We start from the raw sequence: 15,470 nt of genomic DNA, 5'->3' as shown, positions 1-15,470 counted from the left end.
AACGTAATATCCTCTTGCTTTTAATGTGAACATTTTGCTTAAAGGAATGGAATGAACTACTATTGAAACAAAAAGTCATCTAGCCAGTGTGAAACTGAATAAACAATTATCAACAATTAAAATGACAGGAGGGTCACTGATGTATTTGTTAAAATCAATCTCTCTCTCTTACATTGCTAATCAGCAATTATAAAATATTTCTAGTAATGAGGATGTCACTCACTCGTGATCAAACAATCCTAATCTTAACATGGAGAAAAATACATTAACTGCAGTTCTATAATATTTTGGAGGTGGGAGTGGAGTGTCAGATGGTGAGATTCTCTTAATAAATACCACATTTGAAATAAAGCTGAATGGTGATTCAAAGTCCAGAGACCTATTTAAATGCTTAACTTGAATTTCATTTAGTATTTAACTGCTGCAATAAACCTTTTATGGAAAAGAGAATAATTTACATGAAAAGCTGAGCTCTGCTCCAATTTTGCAACTTACCATCTTTGTAACAATCTTTAATTTCCAAAAGGCTCACCAAATTATTTAAAATTAAAAATCCAGCATTTTACAGGGAAGATACAGGGAATTCAATTTTTTGTATTTTCTTCCAGAATGCATATTACTGAGTAAATTTTCACTTTGTTGTACTGTAGTGCTCCTTGATAGAAACAAATTTAATAATTTCTTCTATTTTAGATCATTTGTAAATCAAAAGCATTTAGCCAGTACCTGTATGCATTCTCATGTGCTCAGTCAGTCGTGCAGTCCCTTTGCTAGCATAGTTGCAGTAGCGGCACTTCAATTTTCCATCGTACGTCCTTTCCAACCCATCATTGATGAGCCCTGAGCCATCATCCAGTGAAACTTCAACTGAAGCATTATGTATTCCATTCTGATCACTTTCCGAACCCGCTAATGGTAATAAGTCCAGAATAAAGTGAAAAATTAAAATCTCTCTGCATCTTGACATCAAAGGTGGTCGGTATTTGAAAACAAACATTTACAGAGCAAACATCATTCAGCATGGGTGGTGAATTGAGTATATATTTTTCTACATGAACCATCTTAAGCATAAATTGCTGCACGAAAGACATTTCCAAAAATACACTTTACATTTTTAGTAGATCCCCTGTGGCATTCTTCATGGAGACAAGAAATCTGCTATTTAATTAAAATTATGTTTACGCCAAACAAGCAATTATGCAAATGATTTACAAGTACAAATAAAATTATATAGTGTTCTTATCAATTTTCCCAGGCTTGTGGATTACATTGGATATTCACAACCTTTACCTACGTGTTTAATAACGATTGTTAAGGTTGTGAATACATGCACGATTATCACCATTTTTCCATTCCATTCAATGACAGGATATCATCAGCGCAGTCAACATGTAATGCCTATTTCCAATTGCTCTTTGGAAGGCAATGGTGAGTCATCTTCATGAAACATGACAGTTCACTCGTTATGTTGCTGAGTAGGGAATCCCAAATTTGAGTCAGTGACGTTAAAGGAATAGTGATTTGGAGGAAACTTAGAACTAATGAAATTTGTGTGTGTTTTTTTTAATAGGATGAATATTGTATGTGAGACAGGTGTGTTTGAAGAAGAACGCTGAACTGCTGCAGTATATTTTGTTGATGGCAAGAGCTACAGAAATAACATACCAACGTGCAATTGTATAAATGTTGTTGGAATTACATCGATCCAAGCAAAAGCAGATTACACCCTGGCATGTGCGTTGTTGATATTATAAAAGTTACGTTAAGAAAATACAATTCACCACATCATACCCTTTGATATTTACATTCCTGCACTGGTAGAGGTAAGCTTTGCAGTCCAGCTCCCGATCCACTACCTTGTAGACTCTATTTCTAATACACCTTCATGATACGAGTTCCAGTTCCTCTGGGTGAAATTAATTCTGAATTCCACACTTCAAATCTACACGTGGTTACTGATGTAACTTTAAGAAAACATTTTCCCTATCTATTATCTCAAGCCTCAGCTGTATACATCTTAATTAAACCTTCCAGCAATCTCTCTTCCAAAGAAAGCAGCACCAACCATGCAATCATTTTTGAGAGTTACAGTTCTCAAGACTGCCTAATATCCTTATAAATCTCAACTGTTTCCAGTCCAGTACAAACATAACCTGGTCATAACTCGGTGAACAGAAGTGTTATGAAGTAGCTTATCAGTAATCTAACCACCATTTTACAGAATTTCATCGCAAACTCCCATTTCTTATATTCTGTTACCTCTTCTCACTTGCCCATCATCTCCCCTGGTGCCCCTTCTCCTATGATCCACTCTCCTCTCTTAACAGATTCCTTCATCTCCAGCCCTTAACCTTTCCCACCCATCTGGCTTCACCTAGCACCTTCTAGCTATCCTTTCCAGTCTTGAAGAAAAGTCTCTGCCCAAAATGTCAAATATTTATTCACTTCTGTGGATGCTACCTGACATGCTGAGTTTCTCCAGCATTTTGTGAGTGTTGCTTTGGATTTTCAACATCTTCAAAATTTCTTGTCTTTATGTAGTGTGTCTTCCAATCCAGTTTATTCACTAGTCCTTCTTCCAAAATTTGCAGATATACATTTAAACATCTCCATATTTCCCTTCACTTGCCGTATTTGCACTTGCCAAATTAATTACCCCATCTTTTCCTGAGTGAAATCCAGTTTACTATCCCAGAACAATCAATTTATTTTCACAACTTAGATTTCTTCCCAAATAAGTAACAAGTACACAGTTTTCTGATGTCTTTTTAAGGATACCCCCCCAGCCTCATACTTAAGTCTATCGCATGAGATAGGCAAGTAATGAGCCTTGTAAGACACAAGTGTAGACAAACTACAATCACAGAAGCATCTGTTAAATTATTGCCTTTACTTTCCAGTTTTCCTTGTGTATTTTTTTAAAAACCATAGTAAAATCCATTGTTAACTCCTGGTTAACTAAGAAAATCCTATCAGATTAACCTTAACAAATCTACACTATTTTATCATAATCCATGCTATCTATATAATACTAAAACTCTCATGCTCTGTCTATCTGTCTGTTTGTCACCTCCAATTAGCCCCAACGTTGCATTACAGCGACACTTTTTTTGGCTAAATTGAATTAAAATGCACTAACTTACAAAATGCAGGCAAAGTTCAGAGTTATATATTCGTATAAAATTGCTCATTCCCCAAAAATCAACAGGTTGGCTTTCACCCGAGACCCGATCGGCCATCATGGAAATCGGGATTTCGAGGGGTCACATTCTGCTAATCACCATCAGCATGTGCAGGATTGGGACAGATCTAACTGCCACCCATCAATAAGAGATAATTAAATCTTATTGTCATGACGTACTTCAAGACACCCATAAAACCCTTTGCTGCAGTCAAAGGACAGCGGTGACGATATCACATCCATTTAGGAGAGCGCCAACCACATCATCAAGAATAATCAGCATCCTTTGGTGTTACTGCTTCATACCTTTTACCCAACATAAGGGTGAAAAAAAATGGTCAGCCTAATTATGCCGCATGGAAAGGGAAGGGGGACATTATGGTCAAGAGATGATGCCAAACGTCGTTGGGAAGCGGCAAGGAGAGGGAGAGAACAAGAATCGGATGAGGCCAGGGCTGCACGACTCCAGGATCAAAGAGTCAGGACAAAAAAAGATGAGAGAAGAAGAGACAGAGGAGGAGAGGCATGCACGTCTCCAGGATCAGAGAGAAAGAATAAACAGCAGAAGAGATGAAGAGACGGGAGATGAAAGAGCTGCATGTCTCCAGAATGACAACGAGAGGCACAAGGGTGGCAGATAAACCAGAAATTATGCCATCAAAAGTGTCCTTTGTTAAACGAGGAGCAGCTATGTTTGGTTTGCTACGCATCGTTCTTCTTTATTAAACTGAGGTTTTCTACTTCAGTTTCCAAAGCAAAGCGATACCAATAGCATTCAGGAAAATTTAATGTTCATTCTGGTCACATCAGACTGCACCACTCTTCTCTCAAAGGGTGCCCCAACGGGTCACCCCATTGTCTAGTTCTAAATGAAGATTAATACCATCCCTCAAGATTTCTTCCAAAGATTTTCCCCCCACTGACGATATATTTAGTTTATCCCTTCCTCCCTATCAAACAATGACTCCTTTGTGTAATCTTAGTGTTTGGAGATAAAAATCTGGTTTTAGCAACACTGGCAGGAAAAACTGCTAATTGTTTGCACTTGGGGTAGCTCTGACTTTGGCTGCAAGGCACTGGAAATCATGGAATTTGATGACTGCTGATTTGTAGCTTTAATCTTGATTAGTACTGAACAGGAATGTGTATTTGACCCATGCAAACTTATAGTTCAACTTTGGAAAACTGGTGGGTTGATGCAAAAAGCAGTGAAGTGCAGTAAACAAAAAAGGCTGGATAGTGGGAGATGGAAGAAATTTAATGTTGGTCAACACTGGTTGTTTATCTTTAAGGGATGTTAATAATTATTACTTTTATTATACAGGTGGCCCCCGTTTTCTGAACGTTCACTTTACGAAACCTCGATGTTACAAAAGACCTACATTAGTTACCTGTTTTCACTAGCAGAAGGTGTTTTCACTGTTACGAAAAAAGGCAGCGCGTGCCCGAACAACCAAGCTCCTCCCCCGGAACTGCATTCCAGCCGGCATTGCTTAAACACGTGCCTTATCTCGATTTATTTTGTGCATCCGTTAGCAAGATGAGTTCTAAGGTATCTGTTACACTTAGCATAAAACTAGACATAATTAAGTGTTTCGATCATGGTGAACGAAGTAAGGACAACGTGAGTTTGGCTCGTGGAAGCTGACGAACATGATGTTGAAGAGGTTTTTGCATCCCATCACCAAGAACTGACAGATGAAGAGCTGATGCAATTGGAAGAAAAAAGGATAACAATCAAAACTGAATGAGTAACGATAAAGTACGACTTTAATTTTGAAAGGGTACGTCGGTTTAGAGGATATTTGCAGGATGGTTTGATTCCTTATTAAAGAACTGTGTGATAGAAAAATGCACGAGGCTCAGCAGTCAAGCAAGCCTTCCACATCAGCCACAGCAGACGACGAACCTCGACCTTCGACGTTGAGGCGGGCAGAGATAGAAGAAGAGGAGCTGCCTGCTCTAATGGAAACTGGCGACGAGATGACAGTCTAGTGTCCCACCACCTCAACCCCCAGGCCACGGACAGATACCGATTCGTGGAGAATGCAAAGCTAGCACGGAGGCACACAGCACATCTTTAAGAAAAAAGCCAAAATAAAAATGCTAATTAATTAGGTGCCGCCGACACATAATTGTCGGCCCAGATCAGAAACAACGCAATCGGAAATCAGCACTGATCTGGGCCGACAATTACGGGCGGCACCTAATTAATTAGCATGTTTGTTTCGGCTTTTTTCTTAAAAGATGTGCTGTGTACCTCTCAGCTACCGATGGACCCCTGTGTTCTTCACGGCAATGTATCGCTCAGCGGCCTGGAGGGTCGGGGTCACTGCACCACCCAAACTCCGACAAGTCTAACACACCATCGTGTGCTCGGCGCTGTCTTCCCGATTCCCTAAGTGATACTACACTGTATATACATTATGTCTACTTTATATAGGCTGTGTATTTTTACGCATTATTTGGTATGATTTGGCAGCTTCATAGCTTAAAAGGTTACTGGAGAGCGCTTACACGTGTTTCTGCCGAGAGTGCTTGGGTGAGATTTTCTGCCGACGGCACTTGCGCGAGATTTTTGCTACGGAGAGCAGTGCAGTAATGATTGTGGAAAAGTATTTCTACTTTATATAGGCTGTGTATTTATCATATCATTCCTGCTTTTACTATGTGTTACTGTTATTTTAGGTTTTATGTGTTGTTTGGCATGATTTGGTAGGTTATTTTTGGGTCTGCCAACACTCACAAAATTTTCCCATATAAATCAATGGTAATTGCTTCTTCGCTTTACAACATTTCAGCTTACGAACCGTTTCATAGGAACGCTCTACCTTCAGATGGCGGGGGAAACCTGTAATGGATAAAATGGGAAGTCTATTGCTTGAGTGGATTAATGGGTGTACAAAGCATTGTGTTCCATTAAGTTTTCTTATACTTAAGGAGAAATCTTGTAGGAGGGGAGGAGAAGATGGCGGCACGACGCAGTGCGCACAGCCACTCCGAATTGATATTGTATTTGTTAAATAGGGGCTGTGCACAATCCTGATTTGATGGAGACGGATGTGAGAAGCACGGAAGAACATCTGGAGAAACTTCTGAAATGCCTGCTTCGCTGCTGCTGCTACTGTGCGATTGAGAATCTCCGGAGGGGAAGGCCCCAAATCATCGGCTTTGCCTATTGCTAGGGCCGGGATCGAGCGCTCAGCAGAGATGGTGCTCGGTGCTTGGTGTCGGACAGCTGGTCGGAGGCTTGAAGTTTTCGGATGGACTCGGAGTCGGACTGTGGTCGGGTGCTTTCAGGATGCTGCATCGGCAAGTCTGCGGCGCTGAAAGCTCATGGCAGGAAGAGTTTTCTTCCTTCAACCGTCTGCGTGAGATAATGGGACTTTCGAGAGACTTTGAGACTTTTTTTTTTTACTGTGCCCATGGTCTGTTCTTCTATCAAATTACAGTATCGCTTGCACTGTTGTAACTATATGTTATAATTATGTGGTTTTTGTCAGTTTTTTTTAGTCTTGGTTTGTCTTGTGTTTCTGTGATATCATTCTGGAGGAACAAATTGTATCATTTCTTAATGCATGCATTACTAAATGACAATAAAAGAGGACTGCGTGTCCTCATAATCTAATCTAATCAGTCAGTCTTTTTAATAAACTGAAACAGAAAGCACTGGATGATGGTGATGAAAGTGGAATTTAAAGGTAGTCATGGGTGGTTTGATCGGTTTCTGAGGCGAGGGCAGCTTTATAGTTTAAGCAGTGATCCCCAACCTCTGGGCCACCGACTGATACCAATCTGCGAAGAATGCAGCGGTGCAGCGGTAGTCGGGACGCACACAGCACACTTTTAAGAAAAAAGCCGAAATAAACAAGCTAATTAATTAGGTGCTGCCCGGCACATAAATGTGGCCCAGATCAGAAAACTGCAATTTATTGGCGTCTTCCTGATTCCAGTAAGTGAAACTACACTGTACAAACGTTATTTCTACTTTATATAGGCTGTGTATTTTTATGTGTTATTTGGTTTGATTTGGCAGCTTCATAGCTTAAAGGTTACTGGAGAGCGCTTGCGCTGTGTTTCTGCTGAGAGCGCTTGCGCCGGGTTTTTGCCGATAGCGCTTCCACGAGATTTTCACTGCACTAGACAGTGCTGCAGAAAAGTATTTCCACTTTATATAGGCTGTGTATTTATCATATCATTCCTGCTTTTACCATATGTCACTGTTATTTTAGGTTTTATGTGTTATTTGGCATGATTTGGTAGGTTATTTTTTGGGTCTGGGAACGCTCAAAAAGTTTCCCATATTAATAAATGGTAATTGCTTCTTCACTTTACGACATTCCGGCTTACGAACCGTTTCATTGGAACACTCTACCTTCGGATAGCGGGGGAAACCTGTAACTCTTGTAATAGTTAATCTTTTACGAGCTATAAAAGTGATACATGACCAATTAAATAGTATAAGTATAGATACTAATGTACCACTTTGCATAAAATTATTTAATAGTATAAGTATAGATACTAATGACTACTTTGGATTATTGCATTAATAATTTTATTATTGAAATTTTAGCAGCAAAATTTAGCTAAATCAAGTATTTCAAAATTCAATTCATTTTAAGCCCAAGCAGTCATCGTTTATGTATGAAAACATCCTCAGTGACAAGACGTAGCTCTGCCGTTTAATACTAAACTTAGTCAGCAAGCAGACATAGACAATAAGCAACATAGTTTGAGTTTTGCCACAGCTTTAATCAAATCACTGAAATCAAAATGAAAAAATGCAATGCATTTATTGTTATGAATGTTAAATCTCACTATCTACATTTTGTCAAGTTATGCAAAATGTGTTGACTGACTATCTGATATATTGACAAATTACACTGTACAACAAAGATTTTGTTTGCCGAATACTTTTGGGTGTATCTTATGAATTTTGGGCTGCTGAACATGAATATCATGAAATCATGCACTCATTTTTTAAAAATTGCCTATATTTGTTATTTCAATTCGTAATACAAGTCAATTAAAACGTTGCCCACAATGTAAGCAAAAAAAGAGTTTTCTATCTTGTCCAGGCATGCCTAGGGATGCATAGGCTGGGTAGATGCTACATGGCAGGACAGCTTTTAGAAAAGCGCATTTACATGGGTATTGGTTTGCAATCACATTGATGCGCATGCTCTATACACATAACACATTGCGTATACTTATTATAATAAAGCAATTGTATTTTCAGGAGTATTATTTATAGCAAAATATTTCGCCAATGTTGCAACAGCTGTGATACTTTCTTTATATTTGCAGCGAATATCTGCTCAAACCTCAAAGACAGAGCATGTCTCCTCTCATTAAGAAAGCCTACAAGCTTTACTTTGGGTGTAAAATTGGCAAACCAGACAAAGCCTGAGCTCCTCACATCTGTTGCGTAACATGCACTGTTGATCTTAGAGCTTGACTCAGAGGTACTTGGAATTCCATTCACCATTCCGTTAATATGGTGACAGCAGAAGGATCATGTGACAGAATCCTACTTCTGTCTGACCAATGTGTCTGGTTTCTCTGTTAAAAGCAAGAAATCCATTGAATACCCCAATCTCCCTTCAACCATGAGATCTGTGCTGCATGATAATAGTCTTCCAGCACTAAAGCTACCAGAGACATGGGGTTAGAGGAGGTAGACAAAGATGCCATAATGCACGAGCCAGGAATGGAAAACAACACTGATATTGTTAACAACAGGAATTCTGCAGACGCTGGAAATTCAAGCAACACACATCAAAGTTGCTGGTGAACGCAGAAGGTCAGGCAGCATCTCTAGGAAGAGATACAGTCGGCGTTTCAGGCCGAGACCCTTCATCAGGACTAACTGAAGGAAGAGTTAGTAAGAGATTTGAAAGTGGGAGGGAGAGGGGGAGATCCAAAATGATAGGAGAAGACAGGAGGGGGAGGGATGGAGCCAAGAGCTGCTCTGTCCGCCAGAGAAAGCAGGATCTCCCAGTGGCCACACATTTTAATTCCACATTCCATCTCATTCTGACATGTCTATCCACGGCCTCCTCTACTGTAAAGATACACTCAGGTTAGAGGAACAACACCTTATATTCCGTCTGGGTAGCCTCCAACCTGATGGCATGAACATCGACTTCTCTAACTTCCGCTTATGCCCCACCTCCCGCTCGTACCCCATCCGTTATTTATTTTTATACACACATTCTTTCTCTCACTCTCCTTTTTCTCCCACTGTCCCTCTGACTATACCCCTTGCCCATCCTCTGGGTTCCCCCCCCCCCTTGTCTTTCTCCCCGGGCCTTCTGTCCCATGATCCTCTCATATCCCCTTTGCTAATCACCTGTCCAGCTCTTGGCTCCATCCCTCCCCCTCCTGTCTTCTCCTATCATTTTGGATCTCCCCCTCCCCCTCGCAAATCTCTTACTAACTCTTCCTTCAGTTAGTCCTGATGAAGGGTTTCGGCCTGAAACGTCGACTGTACCTCTTCCTAGAGATGCTGCCTGGCCTGCTGCGTTCACCTGCAACTTTGATGTGTGTTGACTGATATTGCTAACTTTATGCCAAGTGAGCCTCATCTGATAACTCAGAGTTAAATGACCTGGTCAGTCTTGGGTTTGTCAAAGGCAAAAGCAGAATGACTGGGTTTAAGACTGCAAGGATGGAATCTGCTGTCACCAGGCACAAACATTTCCATGAAGGATTTCAATATTGAGACAGATGTAACTGATGCCAAGATTAAGGAAGGCAGTTAAACAGATTATTGAAAATTTTCTTGGCAACTACAGAGCACCAAACTACATGCAGCTGGTTGACAACATGCTTCAAGCAAACAAAACCATGAAGTGTAACTTGTCACTAAAGATTCATTTCCTGCATTCCCACTTAGACTTCTTTCCTGAAGTCTTGGCACTGCCAGTGACAAGCATGGTTAAAGATTTCACCAAGACATTGCAGTCATGGAGAAACAGTATCAGGGCAATTGGAATTCATCAATGCTAGCTGATTATTGTTGGACACTTAAACAAGCAGCCTCTGAAACTAAGTACCAATGAAAATCATCAACAAAACATTTTTAGTTTAGTTGAACTATTGCAAAGCATCAGCACCATTATGCAGTTAAAAAGCATTATATTCAAAATGAGTTAATTTCTTGTTTCTCCAAAACCTGATAAAAGTAGTTTGAAATTATATTTGTGCTCGGCTTCAAAGAATCTATCACAACCATCAAAAAATTCTGAGGAAGCAACACTTACAAAAAAAATCTGCTGTTCAGTGTTAGCACATTAATATTGGCCTTAAAGAATATATGACAATTATTTAATAATTCATTATCCTTTGACAAGTGGATTGAAATTGAGGAAGTCATGTTCCTCTGAAGGCAATACTGATTTAAGTTTATTCCAAAATAAAACCAAACAGTTGACATTACTAAGTAATCTTTCATCAATTTAAAAAAAATTGTTCTTCAGCTTTTTATACAATACTAAAACAGAAGTAGCTAGAAACAACAGAAAAAAGGTGTTTCAAATGGCATGCAGAATGCAATTCAGGCAATCTGGGTTCAATTCCTGCTGCTGCCTGTAAGGAGTTTGTACGTTCTCCCTGTGGCTGTGTGGGTTTCCTCTGGGTGCTCCAGTTTCTTTCCACAGTCCAAAGATGTACTGATTGATAGGTTAACTGGTCATCACAAATTGTCCCGTGATTAGGGTAGGAACTGGGCGGTGAGGCTCGAAGGGCCAGGTGGGCCTATTCTGCTCTGTATCTCAATACATAAGTAAATAGTCAGGCCATAACTTGAGTACTGAGGATAGTCCTGGTCATGATATAAGAGCAAGGATGTCTTTGTACTTCAGAGGATGTTGAGGAGATACAAGTTCATTGACAGGACTAGATATTTAATAGACTGGGATTATTTCCTTTCTAGCAGAAGAGGAAGAGCAGAAATTTAATGGATGTGACAAAGATTATGAAGGCTGAAACTAGAGTAATTGGAAGAACCTTTCTTGTTCCAATAATCAGGTGGCTTTAACTAGTAACTCATAAAAGGGCTAGAAGCATAATGAGGATTTTTTTCCACCCGAGAGTCATCAGGGCCTGGAATTTACTGTCTAAAACAGGACCTCTGCTGCATTTAAAATATTTGTATCTGTTCTTGAAGCGCATGGGTTATGGAACTAGGCAGCTTTAGGGGCAGACATGTCATAAGAGGCTGACAGGCCTCCTGTGCCATAAATCTTTCATGCTTCTAGGAATTCCAAATAAGAGTTCCAAGAGCTCTTACCAGTCTGTAAAGATTCTGACTCCTTCTCTGCACCAACTGAGCCAGATATCATGTTCACGTGATGGGTTTGTTGAGTGAGATATTCCTGGAAATCCTTCACAAAGTCCACAGAAACAGCTCTTTTTTCATCCATGTTCTTGGTGTTTCAAGAAATTCTTTATTTCCTATAAGGAAAATGTTATCAGGAATTTACACATCACCAGTCATAACAATGAACTACATAAAACCAGGGTTTTGCAAGAATAATAATTCATCAAAATCCCATCAGGGCAGAATGACACAGCTGATTTTCGGGAAAGAAGAATTTCAAACAATCTGTACTAAAATTGGAGTACTGTGTTAAATTCAACATCAAAAGCATAATCAATAGAAGTGGGCCACTTCACCATCATTCATCACTAATCTACATTTTTACAAAATCAAGGTCGAACTTTAACATTATGTTTACCACGTCATCCCTTCTCAATATGCTCATATTTCCCTAGTGTTCAAAAACTATTAATTTTAACAAATATATTCTGCCGTTGAGCAACTATGAACCTCAAGGTAGAGAATTCCAAAGATTCTGATTACTAACATGGCTCTCAAAAGTCAATTTCCAGTTGCTTTGAAGAAATTCATGTTTTTTTATAACACATAATATCTAGATAAAATACAGAAGATCTGACAGTAGCTGGCGAGTTACTGGTTCCAAATTACTGGTTGAGGCAGGTTCGATGTTGTCATTTAAAGTTAAATTGGATAGATATATGGACAGGAAAGGAATGGAGGGTTATGGGGAGTGCAGGTCGGTGGGACTAGGTGAGAGTAAGAGTTCGGCACGGACTAGAAGGGCCAAGATGGCCTGTTTCCGTGCTGTAATTGTTATATGGTTATATAGTTACTGTCTATGAACCGAAAGACGTAACTTTCACAGAACTATGGCCAGACATTTTCTGACAGAGAATTACATCTCATGGAAAGAAGCAACAATAATTCAAAATGTAACAGAAAGTTCATACATGATAGATGTTTGTGAATCAAGAGGGATAAAAGAAATCAAGCAAGTAGATGGATATACAGGATCACCGTGAAAGGCAAAGCAGGACTGAATTTGGATACCACCTATTTTAAAAAAAACTGCTTGTTTCTTTGATGTTGTTCCAAGAAGTAAATATTACAGTTTCACACAAAACATCACATTAACATTTGGACTGGCACTAAACAATATGGGAGTGGAGGGTCTAGGACCAAGGGCACAGCTTCAAAGTACAAGGATGCTGCTTTAGAATAGAGAGGAAGAAGAATTTCTTTAGCCAGAGGGTGATGAATCTGTGGAATTCATTACCACAGATGGCTGTGGTGGCCAAATCACTGGGTATATTTAAAGCGGAGGTGGATAAGATTCTTCATTAGTAAGGGAGTGAAGGGTTACAGGGAAAAGGCAAGAGAATGGGTTGGGGGGGGGGATAATAAATTAGCCATGATAGACTGATGGAGCAATGTGCTGAATAGCTTAATTCTGCTCCTATGCCTTATGGACATTCAGAGCAACATCACAAAATGAATGTAAACCAATATAGTGTGCTCTATGAGCATGCTTAATATTAACAAGTTTTGTTATTGTAAGTTATAATGACAGAACTTTTGTGTTAAGGCTTCAAGCAACCCCTGCTTGACCATAAGACAAAGGAGCAGAATCTGGCCATTCGGCCCATTGAGTCTGCTCCATCATTTCAACCACATTCTCCTGCCTTCTCCCCATAACCTTTGACGACCTGATTAATCAAGAACCTTTCAATCTCCGCCTTAAATATACCCAATGACTTGGCCTGCACAGCCACCTGTGTCAATGAATTCCACAGATTCACCATCTTCTGTCTAAAAACATTTTTCCTCATCTCTGTTCTAAATGTACGCCTCTCTATTCCGACACTGTGTGCCCTGGTCTTAGACTGTCCCGCTAGAGAAAACACTCTCTCCACATCCACACTATCTAGGCCTTTTAATATTCAATTGACCTCAATGAGATCCTCCCACGCACTTCTGAACTCCAGCAAGTCCAGGCCTAGAGCCATCAAATGCGCCTCATATGTTAACCCTTTCATTCCTGGGATTATTCTCATTTACCTCTTCTGGACTCTCTGCAATGACAGCACAACTTTTCTTAGCTAAGTGGCCTAAAACTGCTCACGATACTCCAAGTGTGGTCTGAGCAATGCCTTATAAAGCCTCAACATAACATCCTTACTTCTGTATTCTAGTCCTCTCAAAAAAGAATGCTAACATTGCATTTGCCTTCCTTACCACCAAATCAACCAGCAAGTTAAGCTGTAGGAAATCCTGCTCAGGGACTCCCAAGTCCCTCTACATCTCTGATTATTTAATTTTCTCCCTATTCAGAGAATGATCCATGCCTTTATTAACTTCTATGAAAGTGCATGACCGTACACTTCCCTACGCTATATTTCAACTCCCACTTCTTTGGCCATTCTCCCAATCTGTTTAAATCCTTCTGCAGACGTCCTTCTTCCTCAACACTTCCTACCCCTACACCTACCTTTGTATCGTCTGCAAACTTGGCCAAAAGCCATCAATTCCTTCATCCAAATCATTGGCATATAACATGAAAAGAAATGGTCCCAACACTGACCCCTGTAGAACGCCACTAGTCACCAGCTGCCAATCAGAAAAGGCCCCATTTATTCCCACTCTTTGCCACCTGCCTGTCAGCCAATCTTCTATGCTAGTATCGTTCCTGTAATACCATGGGCTCTTGTTAAGCAGCCGCATGTGCGACACCTTGTCAAAAGCCTTCTGAAAATCCAAACAAACAACATGCATTGACTCTCCTTTGTCTATCCTGTCTGTTATTTCCTCAAATAATTCCAACAGATTTGTCAGGCAAGATTTCTCCTTAAAGAAACCATGCTGACTTTGGCCTACTTTATCATTTGCCTCCAAGCTTCCAAGTTTGATCAATAAAAAATTGCTCTTACAGTTTTCATAAAGCATTTCCCAAAAAACTCACTATATTTGTTAAGAAAAATAAACAATTTGTTTTCATAAACACAAGAGATTTTGCAGATGCTGGAAATGTTGAGCGACAAAGACAAAATGCTAGAGGAACTCAGCAGGTCAGGCAAATCTACGGAGGGAAATCAACAGTCGACATTTCAGACCAAGACCCTTCATCAGGGTCTCGAGGAAATCAGTAAATTTAATTCTTCATCTCAAACTTTTGGGTAATATTTTATGAATTTTGTAGGGGCAAATTTCCACCAATCAAATGGGGATTGTGACTGTAACTGGGAAATATAAAAGCCTTTATTCACAGCAAACCTGCAGGAGGGAGTCCAGGAAAAACTCTTTCTCTTGACAGGTTCCAAGTAAATGGTTTTGGATACAGTTGAGGGGCATGAGGGGCATGACCTACTGAGGGGGAGGCGCAGCGTGTCTCTGGCACAGAGTCTCGTGCTGTAACTCAGAAGGGAAAGGGGGAGAAGAGTGCTGCAGTAGTGATATGGGAATTCACAGTTAGAGGAGTAGACACAAGAAAGAGACACCCAGATGTTGCCTCGCTGGTGCTGGGGTCAGAGGTATCTTGCATTGGGTGCATGACATTTTAAAGTGGGGGGAGGGTGAGCAGCCAGAAGTCTTGGTACATATTGGCACCTTTGATATAAGGCAGGTAGTAAAAGAGAGGAGGTCACGAAGAGAGAATTTAGGGAGTTAGGTAGAAAGCTGAGAAGCAGGACCTCCAGTGTAATAATCTCTGGATTGTTGGCTGTGCCACACGCCAATGAGGGCAAGAATAGGATAATTTGCCAGATGAATGTGTGGCTGAGGAACTGGTGCAGAGAGCAGGACTTCAGATTTCTGGATCATTGCGATCTCCTCTGCGGGAGGTATGACCTGGTCAAAAGGGACAGATTACACCTGAACCTGAAGGAGACCAATATCCTTGTGGGCAGGTTTGCTAGAGCCGTTGGGGAGGGCTTAATCTAATTTGGCAGG

General features: G+C 40.3%; 1 protein-coding gene across 2 annotated transcripts in view; it reads right to left on the bottom strand.

Annotated features, from left to right (window-relative positions):
• Positions 1-15,470, bottom strand: part of LOC140185793 (zinc finger protein Pegasus-like) — a 40,884-nt gene that overhangs the window by 7,242 nt on the left and 18,172 nt on the right. For both annotated transcript variants that reach the window (XM_072239475.1, XM_072239476.1), the window contains exons 2-3: positions 11,475-11,638; positions 727-909 (exon numbers count right to left, since the gene is read on the bottom strand). In XM_072239475.1, coding sequence (XP_072095576.1) covers positions 727-909; positions 11,475-11,607 — 316 coding nt within the window. In that variant the 5' untranslated portion in view covers positions 11,608-11,638. The remainder of the gene's footprint in view (positions 1-726; positions 910-11,474; positions 11,639-15,470) is intronic.

Source organism: Mobula birostris, chromosome 21, assembly GCF_030028105.1.
Source record: "Mobula birostris isolate sMobBir1 chromosome 21, sMobBir1.hap1, whole genome shotgun sequence".
In the NCBI taxonomy this organism is placed as follows: domain Eukaryota; kingdom Metazoa; phylum Chordata; class Chondrichthyes; order Myliobatiformes; family Myliobatidae; genus Mobula; species Mobula birostris.
Note: the sequence above shows the minus strand (reverse complement) of the source record. Positions and strands in the feature narration are given on the sequence as shown.